The sequence below is a fragment of the Phoenix dactylifera genome, chromosome 13 (assembly GCF_009389715.1).
Source record: "Phoenix dactylifera cultivar Barhee BC4 chromosome 13, palm_55x_up_171113_PBpolish2nd_filt_p, whole genome shotgun sequence".
Lineage (NCBI taxonomy): Eukaryota > Viridiplantae > Streptophyta > Magnoliopsida > Arecales > Arecaceae > Phoenix > Phoenix dactylifera.
The window spans coordinates 11,817,171-11,837,188 of NC_052404.1; the positions used below are offsets into that span (position 1 = coordinate 11,817,171).

Here is a 20,018-nt window from a genome sequence, read left to right on the forward strand (position 1 = left end):
TTTAGTTTCTAATTCTTAATTAATCAATCACTAAGAAAATAGAATTCTTAGAATAGAAATATAAGAATTTTGTTGCAGTACTTTGTTTTATTTAACTTTATTTATTTTAAGGGATGGACTCTGGCCATTGGTGAAGTCAAGGCATTATTGGAAAGAAATTTTGACCTTTTTTTTTCTCTCGGTCCAATCCCAACATAGTCCTCGTTCTTTTTTTTTGGGCCCAATCCCCACTATAGGATAAATAGGACCATCTGCCATCCATTTAAAGTTAATTGATAATTACAACCGTAATATATATTTTTTATCATAATTTTGAACTTGGAGAGTGGACTCATGAATAATTGAAAGAGTTTATCATTATAGAATCAAGATTATATTTTCCAATCTAATATAAAAAGCATCACTGGAGTTGTTCCTGGAATTATTTTGTCCTATTTATATAAGACACAGATTCTCGTAGTCCTTTTATATAGAAAAAAAAATTCCCTTCTGAAATTGGTTTGAAAACAAGATGGAACCAATTCATCAAAAATTTCTACAGAAAATAATGAGGCAGATTGGCAAATGATTGCTTATTTATTATTTATTTTTAATAAAAAATACAGAAAGGCTTTTTCTCTCCGACTTTTATTCGTCTCTCTTTCTTCCTCGTAGGTTTAACCTGCACCGATACCACATCATCTCATCCATCACCCATGAGAATCCGATAGTTTCTTCCTTACCCTCAACCCTTGTTGCTATTGTCTCCAATCTGCTAGTATTGGAGATATTCTCGCTCCTCATCGCATTTAACTTCACATGTACTTTTTGAAATATTTTGACTTGTTAGTCGACATATGGCAAGCGTCTCTCCAACCTACAAGCCCATAAGTAGCATTTCTCTATATTAAAATCTAGAGCGGACGATTTCAGATTGATGTCATCTCAGCATTACATACAATAAGTTTTTGATAAGTCGGTATCCGTAATTATACATAAGAAAAGACAAGAATCTAGCAAGAAATGAGAAAATTTCAAAAAAAATGCTTTCCAGTTATTATAATTACGATGAGTTGCAAGAAAATAAAAATTTAGAATTGTTAGAATTCTAAAGGAAAAAAAAAATTACTCATAGAAATCTAGCTTAAATAAGTTTTTTATATGCATAACACATGTTAAATACTAGTTAATAAAATGCCAAGAAACTTACACCATCCTCTAGAAAACCTCGGGCAAGACTCATTCTGTAATATTCTTAGACATATATAGCTGTAATTTGGTTTAAAGAAGCAGTGTGACAGCACAACCAAAATAAAGGAAGGCAGCGTACTAGAAAAGGGAATACCAAAGCGTCGAGAGAAAGGCCAGTGAAGGAGAGAAAGCTCACCATTTAACGATCAGGTACTACGTGCCTTTCTTTGGGTCGGTGGGAAATGGAGACACCATCAAGCCTCGCAGCTACTGCTTCAGCGAGGTGAGAAAGGAAGCGCGGTTAAATTAAAAAGAAGAAGAAGAAGAAAAAAAAAATCAACACTGTTTTTAGGCCCCACTCCCACTCTTCGATGGAAGACAAAGAGATAGGTATGATTTATTTAGAAAGCATGAGCAGTGTCTTTTCCCTTTCAATGATTTTCTCCAATTGAAACAACGACAAAGACTTCAAGGACTAGAATAGCCAACCAACTGCAGATTAAGGCCATAAAATCACTTTTAATAGGGCAACACTGAAACATCAAGAAAATTGCACTTCTTGATAGATATTGCATAGAATCCAAAGTGCTTGATTAAAAGATTAAATGGAACAAGCTGCAGATCTTGCACTAATCCAGTAACAAAATAAAATCCCATCTATAACGACAAAATGCATAACATCCTTTTTTCTGCTACGGAATTGTGACCATTGAATCATCCAAACCGACAGAAATCCAAAACAAAGTTATAGAGAATATGAAATGCTCTTCGCGAAGACTAGTATAGGAGACAGGTGATTCCAGCAGGAAGCCGGTGCCATCTATTCAGTTTATCAGTACAGGAGACGGGTAATTCCAGAATTTTATCATAAGTCTGGCTACCCATTATACTAAGTCAACAATTAAGTATTGGCAAAGAAAATTGCCAAACTTTCCGCTGATATATTAACTTCACGCCATGCCTGAAGCAAATACGCCCTGCAGCATGCAAACAAGAGGCGACATGAAACCTCAAACCGTATATCAAATCACTAGATTTTGTCTGACCGCTTTATCAAATCCTTATGTGATGACCTTGTACTCTTCTTTTTTTTTCAAATGAGATATGAAAGTCGAATTTTTTTAGTAATTTATGAAATCTCTAAGAAGTTGCGGTCATCGTGATAAACCTCTGAAAAGAAGTTAAAAGAAATCGACTAATGTACCAACCATTCTTTTAGAAGACAAAAGGTGGCTTTTCTTAAAAAGAGGGAAATGTACTCATGCTGGAAAATTAACCAGGCCCAGATGCCTGATGATGCACAATCTAAAACCGGACAGTATGGTATATCTTTGAGCCCCAAAACCAATTATAATGTTACACTGACATGCAATAGAAAGCTATCCAGAAACACCAAAGGAGGAGGACATCCAGGACTAGCTACATCTAACTAGTGCTGGGGCACATGACAAACAATGTAAAGCCGTGATCCCTTGCAGCTCTCTGATTCTTCTCTCACAGAGAGATCGACAACTGAATCAATATGGATACATGGATTTAAAATGGGAGCAGCTATAAATACTTGAAAATGTGGTGAGGCAGACGGTTGGCTAGGTAACTTAGGAGAGAATTCCACAACAACAAATGAACCAAGCACACTCAATAAAATCTTGTGTATTTAATTAAACATCTTATTCATTTGTGTCCCGTAACAAAATCATATTAATATGGGAAAAACATTACCAACAACCATATAATGTGAAGGATGGCACAGGGCACAGAAAATTTATGTCTAGGCATAAATTACTGTATGACTGAAATAAGGGAAGGAGACCCAAAGATTCGAATGGAAGAAATGTAAGGTAATACTACAAGCCACCGGGCCAGATCACAACAAGCATGCTGTAACTTTGACGGCTTCCTGCAGATGGAGAGGAAAGATGAATTACAAAAAATGGAACTCCAACATGTGTGCCTCCAAAAACATGGGATGTTATTCTTACTGTTGCCAGCAGCGAGAAGAACCCCATCAGCTTCAAGGTTATGCCTCATCTGCTGCCAGCAGTAGACTGTTTCATTTAAAAAAATTGCACCTAACGAACTCTTTACCTTTTTTAATATCCAAAAATATGAATTAACTTCTCCTCCAATTACCTGTACATCATTATTAGCTACTAAGCATGGAGGGTCTCCGCTTCTCGAATTTCACCCTCCGTTTCTTGTCATTAATAATGGGTTTAAACAACCGTTCTGTCTCAATTTCTGACTGGAGGGAGGTTTTTAGCCTCTTCAAATGTCCAATACACTGACTGTGACCATAACTGCTCCCAAGGTAGTTCTGTTCATCATAATTATGTTTCCTCTCATACTTAGAGTACCACTTTGCTTGCAGGTACGACAATGATCTCCATGGAGGCAGAGGCATGGAATTCTGCTTAAGAGAACATTTGGCAGCATCCACCATGACCTGTAACAACTGCTTCAGTCTGGTCAAAGAGCCGACATAGACTACTGGAAGAGAAGTTAAGATTGCATTATAAGATTCAACAGCCCGGGCTATTTCAAAGTGGCTCCGAAAGTCAATGTCAATGATCAAACGCTCAGAACCTCCAGGGTAGCCATTGGTAACCACATCAATATATTCATGATCACCTGATGAGAAAGAAAAGCAAATCAGAAAAAGTGAAAGCTATACTCCATGTAATGACATGAAGGCCTAGGGCATACCTCCAGGAACCTTGTCAAAACCCTGCCACTTGGATGAACATACCGCCGCATCATAACCAGAAAGTTTGAGGAGCTTTACCAGCGACCGACGAATACAGATGCCATTGCATTGCCCTTCCCTGACAGTATGAAGGTCTGTCTCGTTGATAGAAAGAAGATGGGACTGGACAACCGATAAAAGATCATTCTCATATTGATCTGTGGCATGCTTGTAGAACTGCAGAATGAGAGAACAAAAGACTATAGGTAAATTCTTTTCTAAGAGCATTAAAGTAGTTAGAGGTTAACAAGTTTGATATGCTATGGAATATACTTTCCTTTATTGCTCAGAAAAATAAAGCCTGGTACAACCTATGCCAAATGCCAATGACCATGCCTTGTCATACTCCAAATGTCATAATTATATAATGGTTTCTTGAACAGCTATGAATAACTCAAACTAGCTAGCAGGGCATGCAAGTATGCATATCCATAACCATCGAAATCAACCATTTCGCAAACCTCAAATATGATCATTACTTCTGCAAAAACACTGGCAACACAAAAGAATATATACCTCTCTGACTACTAAAACTTAAGACTCCCGCTGGACTTTTCATCTAATTCAGTCTCTTGCCAAGATTGATATCATATTCCTGTAAGGCTACAAAAATCCTTCTTGTGAATGACGGAAAAACTTCACAGATATGGATTACTAATGTAATTAATGAACTGCTTCATGAACTAATTATGGTCTGAAAATAAGAAACTCTGTCATGGAAGGTTGTCATATAAACAAGCTATCGACGAAAGGCAGATGGTTTACCTTTGGTTGATGATATTAAATGGTATACTGCCATAAATTTAATACTTGAAGGTTAAATTGGATGCAAAGCTTCTTGTCAACCATCAAGTTATTGTTTACCAAGAAAGAAGAAGGGAAGGGAAGAGGGGGGCGGGGGGTGGGGGGGGGGGGGGCAAAGAAATTGGACCAAATGTAAAATATACATAGATCCGAAAAGGTGGATGCGGTCTTCCAATTATCACTTTACTTTGAGAAGGTTTATATGAATTCTTCTTGTAAAGATATCCCAACATACATATAGATGTAGTAGAGTCATCATAAAATCATCTATTTCATTTCTTTCCCTCTCCAACACTCACTAAAACGTAAATAATTACCAGGGGAACTATTGAATCAAGTAAATTCCTAACTTTTCTTCTTGGAACATGGATTAATCAACAAAATTTCAAAACTTTCCTTTTCATATCTCCTGATTATTCCTCTAGCAATTTTTTGGGACATCAGTCAGTCAGCATTATTTATATCAACTACAACTTCCTTTTATGAATTTTATACCTCTCATCCTACTTTATGCAATAGCCTACGTTCACTTCATGCAACTAATAACTCACTGGAACAAGATAAAAAAGAAAGGCAGTAAAGATTTCCAAGATAAAAGAGAAAGGCAGTAAAGATTTCCAAATATTCAAACCTAATGAGAATAAAAGATGCTCCAGATTCAATTATCCAAACAGTCCAACCCATTAAAACTACGTTTTTAAAGTCTAACTACAAAATACTTCTTCCAGCATCCAGATTCTATAATGATCAAAAGTCAATTGCATTAACAATGCAATACCACACCTGTTCAAAAAATTATGTATGGGGTAAGCGTGCACTTGATAGCTCGAAGGTTATTAACATTGATTCAATCACAAGTTTAGAACTTATTCTAAATTCAGCTCAGAAATACTGCAATAAGTTTTTCGTTCTCAAAGTATAACAAAGAACACAACTTTCAGGAAAAAAAAATATCATACAATTAAGGCAAAGATAAGCACATAAAATACAAGGAAATTAAAAATATATCCGACAAAAGAAAAACAAAGAAAGAAACGGGAGCTAACCAAGACTTTCTCCGCGAGATGATTAAGATCGGGGAACCCGGAATCGCTGTCGCTGCTGTACCATGACTCCGCCCCACTGCTCCCGTTCTCCAAGAAGTCGCTGACCATCACCGCCAGGTCATGCTCACTCTCATGGCTGAACCCCCCAATTTGGCCCACGAACTCCCTCCCCTCACCCCCATTCAGCCTCACCCAGAGGTCCCCCGCGGCCGCGCAAATACGGCAGTCGCCCTCGCCGCCGCAGTTCCGGCGGTCGGGGGAGCCTCCGGGCGTCCGCGGATCCATTCCCCACGAGCCCAGCTTTATCGGATGGCGACGCGAGGCGGCCGGCGGTGACAGCCCTTCCCCTACCCGCACTCCGAATTCCCGCGTCAACAGCATGAAAACCAACTCACCAACCCTTCAGAAAACCCCAAATCCTCAAATCGAATTCCAAGTGCAGCATCAAGAAACCCTAATTTTCACATCAAAAACACCGAAATGGAGGCGAGTTCATCGTCCAGATCAGATAAATTTCTCGATTCGAGGATTCAATCGACGAGATTTCAGAAACCCTAACCCTAATTCTTTTGAACAGGGGGGGGTCCTTTAGTTAGTTTTATTTCAGTCAAGAAATCTCTCGAAGGATCCAAATGGGTGGGAGAAGGAAGAGAGCCCGCTGCAACCCAAAAGGATGAGAAGCCAATGCCCCGAGGAGGAGGTATCTATATCGTGGGCATCGGCGAAAGCGAAACGACGATAATACCCCCAACGTTCTCCGTTTGGCCGTCGAGGACGAAAAGGACGGGGAGGTCCTCCCTCCCTCGGCGTGAAACGGAGAACGAGCCCCTCCGAACCCGATTCTTGACGGACGGAGACGTTAGAATGGGGTCGCCACAGGGATTGCTCTGTGTGGTGACGAAATCGCAGCCATCGAGTTGGTATCAGAAGGATGCGAGTGGAGGGCAGAGGAAGGAAGCATGGGGCTTGCCGTTCCCATCGCGCGGTTACGGGTTGCTGTCACTGGGTCTATCGCGTTGATGCGGGGACAGCATTGGTGGGGGCCACGATATTTGGTAGCTGAGGGATTCGTGAGAGCCGTCTGATCCGGTTTGGACGGCCTTTAGAGGTGGGGATTTTGATGGTCGGTCATTTGGAGCAGCCATTTGTTACAACAGCTGTGTGGTAAATAAGGCACGAACTCGAAGCAGCAGGCTAACGTGAGAAACTCCTGGTAGCTAAAACGAGAATATGGCTATAACCTTCGCGGGACGGTTCTTTAGCAGTTCAAGACGCAGGCACAACTTGGATAGAGCCAAGTTTCATGGTTCGCTGTGGTTCTATGACTCGAATGCAGTCGCTAATCTCCTTGGCATTGGCTAATTAGGTTTTACTCGTGCCTAAGTTTTACAAGTTGTGCGAATGGATTTACACTACTCGGCTAGAACAACTTCTATAGCTTGGGCTGATCAAAATTATATGTAATATGAGATATGATTTGATATTCGAAACACAATTTCATGTTTTAGGATGAGATCGCATTGCGATAATAACATGACAGACCTACAATTTGGGGCAAATCCACTTGGGATCAAACCGCGAACTCGCGTTCGGGCTAAAGGGGGCCGGCGTCGCGTGAACCAACCAGGGAGGGCATTTCCGTAAATCGGATGTGGGGACGGAATCGGAATGCCTTGGCGACCAAGTTTGCGGTCCAAACCGGCGAGCAAAAGATAACGGTCGTCGCTCAGACTGGAATCCGCGACGCCGTGGCCCACACGGCAGCCGGGCGCGTATACCTGACACGTGTCAGAACTGTATTGGCGGGTTCCCCCTATGACGCTCCCTCGCCGCGGTGGCGTGGGCCCACCGTGCGACGGTTCACGAGCAGCGCGGGGGTGCTGCGACTAATCGCCTTAAATGGGCGGTCGGCCCGATCCCTAATCTCCAATGCCCCAGATGGCTGCCTTCTCTGGTTTGACTCTCCTTCCTCTTCCCCATTTCTTCTCCTCCTAATCCTCGCAAACAGATCGGTGGGGATAGGTCTGTTTACACGGCAAGGAATCATATTTCATATTCTAAGTTGGAACAATTTTTGCGACGACCGTTGAGGTCAAGACCCCCCTATGGATAATGGGAATGGCATGAGACTAGATCAACAGTCTGTTCGGTGTATGATGTGTGGGCCAATCAAACCAAGTCATGTGAAATGTGCTTGGACCTAATAATCTTTTTAGGATATCCTATGGGAATATGCTATGCCATGATGCCTTTCACGGAAAGAGATAACTACTTTGTTATTCTGTAACTATAAATGTCAAGACTATTCAATTCATGAATCTTAAAAATTCAGACTAATTAGCTCTTGTTGTATGATCATCAGCTGGGTTAAAAAGCGGTAGGACATGATATCGTAAAGGTGTACTGTTATTATCGTGTTACATCCTTTCAACAACCACTATTTTTTTTCCTTATTTTCTTAAGGTTTTTTTGACTAAATTACAAAAATCTTTTGAAATTAGGGATGAATTACATTTACATCCTATAATTTAAAAAACCTACATTTACCTCCATAAAATTTATTTTTATCCAACATTTTAACACATAAATTAACAAAATGTTAATCAAACTATTAACCTTAAATGAAACCTAAATGACACAACAGAAAAAAAATTTTAAATGACTAAAATAACCTTAAGTGACATAACATCCTTCCAAGAATATAAAAAATTATGTGTATCCTCCTTTTCGCTCAAGGGCAAGAGCAATTTCAACTTTTAATAAAATAAATAATTTTACTAACACCGTTTTCTTTTGTTGGGAGGAGCTATGATCTCCCAACAAAAGAAAATAATGATTGTGTCTGGATTTTAATGACAATTGTATATCAAAAGGCCGGCTTTTATCATTATTTATTGCCTGTTTCATTTAACTGAATTATCTATGTGCTCCTTAAACCATGAGCTTTTGTTATGTCTCATGCAAAGACAAGTGTAATTCCTGGAGAGTTCTGTTATCCTTCCTATGATCCCTCACATTGTCCATCTAACTGCTACAAGATCAAAAATAAACCACAGGCATCTTCCTGGGACGAAGAGAGAAGAACTCGCTGCACCGCACTTACCTTTTTCCAAGTGGATTCCGCAGGCCAAGCGGGCTAGAATAGGACGGTTTACTATAAAAGAGGTTACACTAGTTACTTTACTATAAGAAGGATGCCACTATCATGTCACGGAACCATGAGAATCTTCGTTCTGAAAGAAGTAGGGTACCATAAAGGATCTAATTATTAGATATGGACCACAATCCAGCGAACCAGTCCAACAAGCCACAATATCCCCTTCCATTTAAACAATTTAAGATCGAGATTTGAAATGACCCGCTCGACCTGATCCATGTAATAACTTCTCCCATGAAAGAAAAGAATGCACCAACCACGTGGAAGGTTGCGTAGAGGGACACCACGTGGCGTGTCGTAGTTTGTCCCTTCCGTCGGCTCTGGCAGCTCAGCAAGTACGTCTACCTTTCGCCAGCACACGTTCCGCCAACTCTCCCCATTTGGAAGATCTTAAAACCATCAACGGGAAGAGAGCAACGAACATATAATATAATTCAGGTGGTGCAAATGTAGGGTAATACGCATGGTGGGGCCTACAAATTATTTTGTTAGATACAGTTGCGGATGTTCCAATATATTCCCATGGCCTCGATCGTACAGTGGAGATGGATGTAGGAATGCAGAAAGCGACGAATAAAAATTTCTACATCCTTGTGCTATTAACTATTACAACAGTTACGGCAAGCTGTTAGAAAGATGGAGGAAAAGAAAGAAAGAAAGAAATGTTGCAAACCAATATAATCACAGTGATGAGATCATGATGGTTAGAGCCATAATCAAATTAGGATTTAGTGGCTACAAGATTACTTACAAAATGATGAGATAATTGATTCACACTGCAACGCCTCATACTTTGCTTGTTTGATTGGATCTGTTACGCAGCATGACATGTTTATCATGCTAGAACACCATCACTAAATAAGTATACTCGTGGAAGGACGACCACAACAGATAGTAGGAGCAGGTTTCAGTCTCTTTCAAACCTACTCAAATAGTCTTATCACATTATCTCCATGATTGCTCATCCTCTATCTCAAACCACTGTGTCTCAATCATCTACGCTTGTGATTACCAATACACCTCCAAAAATTTATTATAGCAACAATAATGGCTTTTGTCTTACCTTGAATGATGACCAAAAAGTAGCCATCCGAGCCTCTGATGGGGCCTGGATTTATTACTACGTTGATCTTGGACATGCATGACCTAACGTCCCAACCACCGGGAATAGGGCCACTAAGGGGTGGCACGCTACAACCGAGATAAGTGCGAGAATTTTGTCAGTATATTACTACAGCCTCTGATGGGGTTTGAGTCGGATAAAGCAGAAGGCTGCAAGTTGATTGAACTAAACAAGGAACCAAAAAAGACAACCACCCAAACCTAAAATGTTGCAGTGGAAAACAAGTGGCTCAGACCCAGAAAAATTTGAATTCTTTTTTGCAGTAGAGATTTGTAGTATTTAACAGCATTTAGCCAAGAGAATCGGATTGGGCATGAACTGAAATACCGATCCTTAGCTCAGTGGACTTCCACAAGATTAAGATCGACCCACCTAAAGGTTGCCCGGTGACCCAATGATATGTGCTCAATAGGTTCCAAAGAGCACAAATTGCAATCTCTCTAAAATTTTCTGATGAATTGGTACAAAAACAACTTGAAAATCAGTGAACACTAAAGAGTTTATTAGTTTCTCGCTTCATGTTCCCTGGTAGTTGCCCTAATCATGGAATTGCAGCTTCGATGTATTAATTACATACGGTTCTTGCAAAATGACAATTTGATGGACAAATTATAAGTTATCAACACATAATCCTTTCACAATGCAAAATTGAGACTTCATCTCAGAGCATAATGATTAATTTGAACTAAAGAGATGGATGCTGACTCTTCGGACTCTCTTTTTCTAGCCTTGGAATCATTTATAAAGATCCAGGCATCTGACAACCTGTCTCCCATGTGCTAATCGTTGACAGCTAAGGAACTAAATGATTCACAAGACCTCACTGCAAGAATCTTCCTAGAGTCAACTGAACCTCTAATTTATAATTCAGATCTGCAATGAACTCACCCATCTACAAAACTGCTGTACTTTCATGCATACAATATAGCTCTAGGAACCAAGAGTCCCATCAACCCCCAGGTATCTACTTCTGTGTCTGTCTGATCTCTTGAACTGATCAATTCACAGGCATTTGCAATTAAAATTATCATCAGTGTGCATAAACCAATACATGCACTGCATTTGTTGCACTATCATAGGCTCATCCATCGAATTTGTGAAGAATATATGGTTCTTGTTCCCCTAAGTCTCCTTTGCATAAGAGCACAAGTTTCCATTTCACATACTACAATAAATAAAGTCCCTTTATAATGCTTTGTTGAAAACCGAGGATAAAGAAAAATCTAGTCCTGTTGTAAAATGTCACGTCTACAAGTGTAGAGTAGATACAAGAAGCCAGAGAGTCCCAAGAAAAAAACCAGAGAAAACAAATAACAGCAGGTATCAATATTCAAGGAGCATAATCAATCTGGATATCCAAGGCCATTTGAAAATATTTGGCAGGTAGAGAGGAAACGTCAGGCATGTTACGTGGCAACATGTTCCTCGTGTTAACTGGAAAAATTGATAATGATCCTGAGGGCATTCTACTCCCATGACCCTTTTGATTTAGACAGGAGTGAGGACAGATTACTGTTTCAAAGTAGTGATGACAATTGGCCATTCCAGTATAGAAACGAACAAACAGCTTTAATGGATGAAAAATGGGAACACATGCAAAAGTCAAGAGCTCTATGAACAAAGGGGACCATCCATTCAGAGTTAGAATTCAGGTCACAGAATTATCTTCCTTATCTCTGTTAAGTAAACAGAGTAAGGCAAATTCTGCTTACTTATGATGAATTTGATCTGTCAGACATGAAACAAGTGGTAGTTGAGCTGCTAGGTGGGCACAAAACTATCCATAACTAAAAAAAAAGAATTAAGTTCTTTATGTTCAAATTATATTCAGTATCATGAAATTCCATTCTTAATTGAAGGATCTTCACTATTATACTACCAAGGGCCTGTTTGGGTGACTAGGATTTATAACCTTAGGGTAAAAGTCATGATGGGATGTGGGTTTTGATCCTATAGGATTCTACATAAAATCCTAATGGGAGAAAAATCCCATGTAACTAATCCTATCCTATGTTCGGATAAAAAATTAGGATTTCCTCCGCCTCCCTCCTTCCTCTTCACCTTCCTCTCTCTACCCCTTCTTTTACCCTGTTCAACGTTCCCAACAAATGGGTAGATGACTAGATTTGACATGGTTTTAAGGACCAAAATTATTGCATGGGCTATATGGGAGAAAGATATGAGCTGGAAATAAAATTTAATTTGCTCATTATTGGAATGTCTTTAAAATTATTTGACTTAGTATTCTTTTAAGTTGAGCCTTTCACTTCTATTCTTAAGATACCTTCCACTAAGCTAAGAAATTGTTATTTCACTTTTTTAACCTCATGATAATAAGAGGAAAAGGGAAGGACGCTCGTTCTCATATCAAAACCAAGTCGACCAGAACAACACTATCAACTAGAGTAAATAAAACATTATGCCAATATAGGAATTCAACCATAGGCATAAAGTAAATGTGCAACCATTTCAACAATATATAATCAGGCTGTCTCTCTAGCTAGCATGTCACAAGCATTCCAGCGACCAATTTGTGCATTCCAACAACCATAGACTTCAAATTATATTTGATAAAAAAAATAATCCTCTAAAATTCAAACATCACTCAAATCACAAAAGAGTTGTGTATAGAGTAAATATCAAGAGAGGAGATCCTAGTAATGCTTTTATATGGCAATATGGAATTCCATGACACGGTGTCTTGTTGAGACATTCTGTCAAAAATGTTGATGCCGCTTTCTAGGCTCTCACACTTCGCATACATAGAAATCAATGAATTAGAAACAAAAACATCCGATTCAAACCCGCTCCACATTTCCAATTTGTGCAGCTCCTAACCTTGGCAAAGGTCCAACAGAGAAGCACAGGCCTTCAAAACACATGAGAAAGTATAGGAATCATGATCGATCCCTTCTCTCCTCTTTCAGTGGAACAAATCTATGGCTTCCTGGTTCATCCCATTCGAGGAATAGCCTCTGGTCATGGCATTTGGGAAAGAACACGTTACAACTCGGAAAGCAACTGAAGATTGCCCAAGGATGTAGGAGAAAACACACCTAAACGGAGGTGGCGAGGGGAGGTAGGAGATGGCAGATGTTAGGCGTGCCTTCGTTGCCAATGAACATCCTGTAGGATCCTGAAGATCTATTGCAAACAAGATGGGGGCACAAAGGGAGAGCCCAATGATCACAAGAAAAAAATGACCTTCGGAGGAGATTTTTTTTCTTTACAAGATCCGTCACTTCCCACCATTCTGTTATCCTGTGGTTCAGCAAGCCAAATAGGGAAAAGGAATGGTAATAGTTTTTTTTTATCCCTAGGATCCAAAGATCCTACAGGATTTGGGCCATTCCCGTTGTTTCCAAACAAGCCCTAAAGGCCTATTTGGAAAATCCAGCAGGATTGGACTAGATTTCCCATTGGATTCATGGGGTGGGCAGCCTATTTTAGAAAGCCCATATTAATCCAATACTTTTCCAGCCCAAATCCCATGGAAGGAAAAAAAAAACCATGACGGTTTTTTTTTCCTCCTGCATGCCAACAAGCCCACAGATAAAATTGAGGCTAAGATTAGGATAGGCCTTTAGAAGAATAAGGGTTGGGCAAGCTAGCGGGCACGATTCCTATAGAAAATCCAATCTAATCCTGCTAGATTTTTCTAACAGGCCCTAAAAGATAAACATGAAGCAGAAATCAAGAAGGAGATTTACATAATTACCAAGAAGCCCATGCTAATCTCATTGCTGCCTACTTCCTAACGTTTATATGATTCCATATGGCGGCTACACTATAGAGTTCAAATATCTCATAGTTGCAATTACGAGATAGTTCTTACTAAGCATACATACATAAATAGCATTGCTGCTGGGCCAGAACAACAAAAAAGCTAATTGAACTTGTAGGGTTCTATAGTCTGTGTTGTTTTAGAAATCCGTAGATAGAACACAACAGCTCTGCTGAACATTTTTCAACGCATTAGGCATGAGAGTGACGCCTCATCAAGCTTATTATCTGGGACAATCCAATTACAATGCTGGCTTTATGGTGTACATATGGAGTTCAATTGGCCATTGATTATAATCTTTTAACAAGGGAAATTTCTGTTCCAATTTGCATTTAATAAGATAAAAAATGGAAGGCCGGAATTTGATTTCAGTTAGTATTAACATGAATCTAAAAAAATTAGATGTTCGGTACAGCATATAAAGATCTTGGCATGAAGAAGATTATACTTGAGCAACATATTTACATATCACATTCCATCTATGCAATGATACTGATGCACGCCCGGAAAAAAGAACAAGAACAACAATAATAACAAGAAAGTTGGCATATGCACCTTCTTCCGTTAACAAAGTGCAACAAAATAACAAGTATAATTCCAAAAGTGTAAGACAAAAATTGTTTGCAATTTAAAGTTCAATAAGGCCAACACAGTGAATAAGTTCCTGATAGCTTTGATAAGTCCAAGGGAAAATAAACTGCAAGGTAGAAGAAAAAAATTGCTAAGCCAAAATCCAAGCACTAAAATAGCGACAGCAACAAGACTAGGTTGATTACATAGGTGGCTTTCACAATATGCTGGAATTAAACAGTTAAGCTCTAATGAATAACTTTATTAATGAATTCCTGAAAGACTAATATATCGTAAAACCCTATGTATGAACAAATTATAAAGAAAAGATTATCTTATCAAATAAATAGATGGTTCACAGAAATTGATATTTGAGAATTCATCATCTGAGAAAGAATTATAATAAATAACATTTATATAACAATACATGTGGATAAAATACACATATTTTCATGAGAAGCAGAGTGAATAACAATTACCTTCTCCCACTGACGTATGTGCATTTTATTTTCTTGATAAAGATGTTCAGCTGGATGGAAGCCTATCAATGGTCAACAGAAAACTTGCAAAGCTTGCAAATCTACCTAGGCCGAAGATCTCGCTGAAAAGCAGAAAAGATATGTTAAGAAAAGATAATCAATGATCTCAACCACATACTAGTGGTTTCCTATTATTTTGGTGGGTGAGCATGACCCCTTCCACACGCTTCCAGAGTACAACTTCACAAACAAAAAAAATGGTTACTGAAATAGCACTAGCAGTGTAGCAAGAGCACAAAGTTGGACAGCTTCGTAGCGTACAACTGAATATATGCAATGTCAAAGTAAGATATACCAAGTCTGCCAGTTATACAAAGGAGCCATCCAATCATCCCATAAAAGATATAGCAAAATAGCAGTTTGAGGGACCCTTCATCAGCGATTGCATGCTTCAGCTTTTTAATACATTTCAAATAAATATCCATCAATCTAAGGGAAAGATGAAACAACGTGATTCAAATGCACCAGAATTATTGTCCCTTACAACTAGCTTATGTATATCAAAACATGGACCGGTGGAACCCTCCTGAAGTGGGCACTTTGGGGCATTACCAAACCGGACCATTCAGTTACTGGGATGATTTGGCTGGTCAATCCAGTTCTAGAATTGAATTGTTTTTATTATAGAAACCCCTCCTGATCCTCTCCCTCTCTCTAGATTCTTCTCTCCCTCACTTCCCCCCTCTCTCCTTCTCAACTTCTCTCTCTCTCTCTCTCTCTCTCTCTCTCTCTCTCTCTCTCTCTCTCTCTCTCTCTCTCTCTCTTTCTCTCTCTCTCCCCCCCCCTTCCCTCTCTCAATTCTCCTCTCCCCTCTCTCTCTCTCTCTTGATGCTCTATGCCGAGATCGGGATGTCATCTAGGATTAGGGATCCACAACGATAATGACTCCGCAGCTAGGGTTAGGGTTCTGTTAGAAACCTCTCTCTAATTCATAATTAGTTTATTGACAGGGAGTTCACATCAAAACTTCTATAAGGCCACATAAAATGATCACAACTCTCAATGTCAAGGATCACTTAAAAAGCGCCATAATGTGAGAAGAAATCAGACAAGGGGAGAAAAAAAATCATAAGCTGAAGGTACCTTGGTTGATTCATGAAAAACCAATGTTACTAAATTACATTTTAGAATATAGAGAGTTCCAAATAGAACCCTGGTATCAGCATAGCAACTTTACAACATAACACAGAGCAAGATAAGGTCGTTGATCAGAAACTTGGGGCAGTTTTCCACATGAAGATACAGCGATTGTGTTGCCGAAATTTAATGCTAACAGCCACAGAGTGATATTGCTGTTCCCAATAGCCAAATATATTGCCCATATAAAAGTCTGACAGTGTATCCTTTTCCAACCTCGGCTGCATATCGTACAATAGATTGGCTCTATTTCAAGGTACACTTTGCCCTTAGCATGCTAGACTAATGAGCAAGATCATGGCAGGCAGCAGTGCAGTTGATAAGTTGGGTCAGGTTGCAACTAAATGACTGTGTTAGGTCAAGTTGAAGCTTTGCCATTGCAAAGTTATTATTGAGAAACCCAACTCAGCAAACAGGTTGGACCGATCATGTTTAGGTTGAGCCATTATAATGGTTTCTGAGGAGGTCCTTGTTATATATGTTAATAATGAGCAAACTAAGTCATAGTTTTTTCTCGTTGATTGTTATTTCGTTGTATGGGGCATTAAAAGACAAGAACAATGGTCATTATCTAACATCCATTTACTATATAAGATAATAATTTTTAACTACAGCATTTTGTATCAACTAGAAAAATAAATTTTATTGAGTAACATTTAAAACTAAGCATAGCAATTATACCAAATGGTCAATTGAATTTTTTTTTCAACCTTATAGAATTAGAATTGCTCATTTTTGTTTGATTTAATGAAAAAAAGAATGAAACAGTTTGTCATTTTTTGTTCTATCACTAGACAGAATAGCAAGACAAATAGGGGTCCATTATTCCTCATCTACAAATATCAAAAATTTTGATGCCATGAAGCAGGCAAAGGGATGAAAGGGTCACCTTCTTCTGCTTGCTTGATCGAAATCTATTCTATAATTGAGCAAATGAAGTGCTACTTAACTTAGTAGTAGAAACTTGGAGAGACAAACAAAGAGAGGACTCTCTCATTGAAAGATAAAGTCATATTTTTTAAATCAATTTAGTTGATTTGGCCATGACTATTTTGGCATGCTAAAATGGAACGACTAGGGGATCCAATAGAACAAACCTCCACAGGAGTCTTTAGGTCATCTCATGCTGTTAATTAACAAGCCTTTTATTATCTATCTCATTTCTAGCTAATACGTGTGCTTGGGAGTTCTTGAAAATTGAATAAACCAAGAATTATTTTTTTGTTTAACTCTACAATGATCTAAGCAAATCATGATATCCTTTTTCTGGTATTTGACCATTATTTTTTTGTTACAGGAGCAAATAACATTCACTGTAATCATCATTATTTTAGTCTTGTATAATCACAGTCTAGACAGTTTGATGGAAATACCTGCTGTTATAACCATCATAACTTAAGGTTGATAACGATTTTAATGGGGTCTGATATAATGAGAAAATTGCATCATTGAAACATTGATCTAAGATTTTTATGCTAAATTTGATAATTATAGATGTCATTATCTATTTGTCCAATACTCACAAATGGATGACTAAATCCTTTTTTCTTGTTACATAATGAAGTAGGATGATTGAAAAGAAAGAAGTGGAAAAGGTCAGGGCTACATCTAAAGCTTCATATTTTATGTAATAATATAATATTAATTGCATAATAAAGTTGAAGAGTACAATCATCAAGAACTTGAAAAACTTGAAGCAGGATATCACAAGCACATCTCTTGCTTATTAAATTGTGAAGATATGTGCTTTATGAAAGGATTTTAGAAGGAATTTTAAGCAGTCTTCTTACAATAGAGTGGCCACAAATGTTAGCATACATTATACAGTTTGACTGGTATATTGCCATGAGTATCCATTGAACAAAAACAATCCATTAATCCTATATGATGAATATGACTGTAAAAATAGATTCTTATAGTGGATATCAGCATTAGCCAAAGGTTCAGCTCATTCAGGTGCAGGCAATGAAATTAAATTGTATCACTTATTACCTCTCATCACAGAGCTCTTTTGCCCGTAAATAACTACTTCAAAGAAGGTGAGCCAACTTACTCGTGGGCCACGATCTACCACTTGTGGTTGTCTGCTCCCCATTGCCCGTGGTTGCTGAATCAAATGCGGGCTATCGTGCTTATAGAAAGCTTGCAAGGCTCTAACCATGAATGGGCGCACTATATTCACTTCCATTGCAGAAAGATTTTTGAGCTGCATTAAATGAATAATTCTCAATGTATGACAAGCAGCTTCACATGAGAAACAATTATTTTTATCAGCCTTCAACAAAAGTATGAACAAGATTTAAATTAGGAAGTCCCATATTCATGATGGGCTTGCAGTTTCTTCATCATCATTGCAAACTTAAAAAAGGTTCTAAATAAGAACTCAACTTAAGAAACAAAAATTATACACAATTATTAACCTGAGGAAACTCAGCACAACAATTTGCACTTTCCAATGGAGTTTTATGTGGCAAAGCCCCAAGAAAAGGATCATATAAGAGATCTATTAGCTGGACGCATGGTATATGATAAAAGCTGAATCCCATAAATATACCTTCACTGCATGTGTGCGACCGGATATTGTCTCTAAACCAGTCTCAACCTTGTGAAATCTCACATCTCTTATATCCTCAATCAAAGATCTTGCCTGTTACATTACAACTCTATAGATTAAAAAAATGGTAAAAAAAATGTAGATTGCATGCCTGAGCATGTTTCAAAACTCACCATATATAAATCCGGGATGTCATCATGAGCACTGGAAATGATGTCTAGTAAGTTCAGCGTCCTTTAAATGGAAAACAAAACAAAAGGACCATGGAAGAAAACAAAGTCCGAACTACATACTGGTCAAATAGAAGTCTTGAGATTTCTACATAATGGAATGGCAGTGGCTGGAATTCCCTAGGGGACTCTCGTTCCGCCTCCAGCACCTGTGTCAACCTCTCTGGCAAAAGCAGCAATCAATTAACTACCTTACCATAATATGAATGGTGTTTTACCCTTCATCATCAGCAAAACACATCAAACTAGGACATGGTTAAGAAAAGAAATAGAGGCAAAGAATATAGAAATAAGCACATTTCAGTAAACCTAGCTGGACACATGAGGATTTCAACGAGGGAAAGAAATTAAGCTCTCACCAACTGACATCCATTCTGGTGTGCGAATGGTGCATTTGCCACGTTTCTTCAGAGCGACGGCAAGCCATAGTGGTACTTTGCTAGCAATTTGTGGGAAGAATGGGCCGTAATCACCCTGATGGCACATAAACCCAGTAGTATCGGATCAGGCACCTCGCAGATCCAGACCAACCTCAAATCAAACGCTAGATGTATTAATCAAAGTTATGCCAGAGTTTTGTTCACAGCTTATCAAAACTCATCGGGGAACAAATTATATATTTATATGAGCATAAAGGACGAGATGGAATTACGCAGATCATGTTCAGAGCTTCCATTCTGATGTTAGGGACAATCTCCACCATTTCATCTTCTGCGAGAAACTCCACCTGAAAAAGGGGAATAGGGAAAATTATTGATCTTGGGAACTATATAGAATACAGATTGAACACGATGATAGAAATGATAAGCTATGCAAGAGATTGCGTGCCTCCGGAGCCGAGAAGACGGACAGATCTGGGTTGGATTGCCCCGCCATTGCCTTGGGTTTGGAGAGAACGAGGGTTTCTTACTAAAATCCCGGCGAATCAGCTGGAGGTAGAGAATTCGAGAGAGAGAGAGAGAGAGAGAGAGAGGCAGGAGATATGGAGACAAAGAAACCCTAATAGTGGCTTTGGGCGGTCATTTGCAATTGCTCCGGAAAGAATTTTTTCATTTCGGAAGGCGGGAACTAACTTTTGCTTCCGGAGCAGCCCAGCGCCTCTCCGCCCGCTTCAGCGAGACGCTCTGCGACCGCGGCTGGGTTTTTTTTTTTTGTGTG

General features: G+C 38.9%; 2 protein-coding genes across 11 annotated transcripts; both read right to left on the bottom strand.

Annotated features, from left to right (window-relative positions):
• Nucleotides 1-1,879: 1,879 nt before the first annotated feature.
• Nucleotides 1,880-6,449, bottom strand: LOC103721987. 10 transcript variants are annotated; one of them, XR_606395.4, is made up of 5 exons: nt 5,767-6,449; nt 3,877-4,093; nt 3,304-3,801; nt 3,153-3,201; nt 2,795-3,070 (listed from the first exon to the last, which is right to left on the bottom strand). XR_606395.4 is itself a non-coding variant. In XM_026810370.2 (4 exons), the coding sequence occupies exons 1-3, from the start codon at nt 6,145-6,147 to the stop codon at nt 3,317-3,319; spliced, it is 1,083 nt and encodes a 360-aa protein (XP_026666171.1). In that variant the 5' UTR covers nt 6,148-6,449; the 3' UTR covers nt 1,880-2,147; nt 3,304-3,316. The 10 variants fall into 10 exon arrangements, 6 of the variants coding, with proteins under 6 accessions (XP_026666171.1, XP_008810611.1, XP_008810610.1 ...); XR_005514600.1 differs by having other exon boundaries at nt 3,153-3,204; XR_606394.4 differs by having other exon boundaries at nt 3,153-3,218.
• Nucleotides 6,450-14,180: 7,731 nt separating this feature from the next.
• On the bottom strand, nt 14,181-20,016 carry LOC103721988 (DNA replication complex GINS protein PSF2). The gene is made up of 9 exons (XM_008812390.3): nt 19,689-20,016; nt 19,513-19,587; nt 19,220-19,334; nt 18,924-19,023; nt 18,804-18,834; nt 18,631-18,723; nt 18,130-18,282; nt 14,880-15,001; nt 14,181-14,527 (listed from the first exon to the last, which is right to left on the bottom strand). Exons 1-8 carry the CDS (start codon nt 19,734-19,736, stop codon nt 14,981-14,983), a joined length of 636 nt encoding a protein of 211 aa, XP_008810612.1. The 5' UTR covers nt 19,737-20,016; the 3' UTR covers nt 14,181-14,527; nt 14,880-14,980.
• Nucleotides 20,017-20,018: the final 2 nt, after the last annotated feature.

Excerpts from the sequence above, each read along its gene's own strand:
- LOC103721987 (XM_026810370.2), bottom strand. The coding sequence starts at position 6,147 with ATGCTGTTGACGCGGGAATTCGGAGTGCGGGTAGGGGAAGGGCTGTCA. Across the intron at positions 4,094-5,766 it reads ATCTCGCGGAGAAAGTCTTG|TTCTACAAGCATGCCACAGA; the intron begins GTTAGCTCCCGT and ends CTCATTCTGCAG. Across the intron at positions 3,802-3,876 it reads TTTTGACAAGGTTCCTGGAG|GTGATCATGAATATATTGAT; the intron begins GTATGCCCTAGG and ends CTTTCTCATCAG.
- LOC103721988 (XM_008812390.3), bottom strand. The coding sequence starts at position 19,736 with ATGGCGGGGCAATCCAACCCAGATCTGTCCGTCTTCTCGGCTCCGGAG. Across the intron at positions 18,724-18,803 it reads ACATCCCGGATTTATATATG|GCAAGATCTTTGATTGAGGA; the intron begins GTGAGTTTTGAA and ends GTAATGTAACAG. Across the intron at positions 18,283-18,630 it reads GTCGCACACATGCAGTGAAG|CTCAAAAATCTTTCTGCAAT; the intron begins GTATATTTATGG and ends CATTTAATGCAG.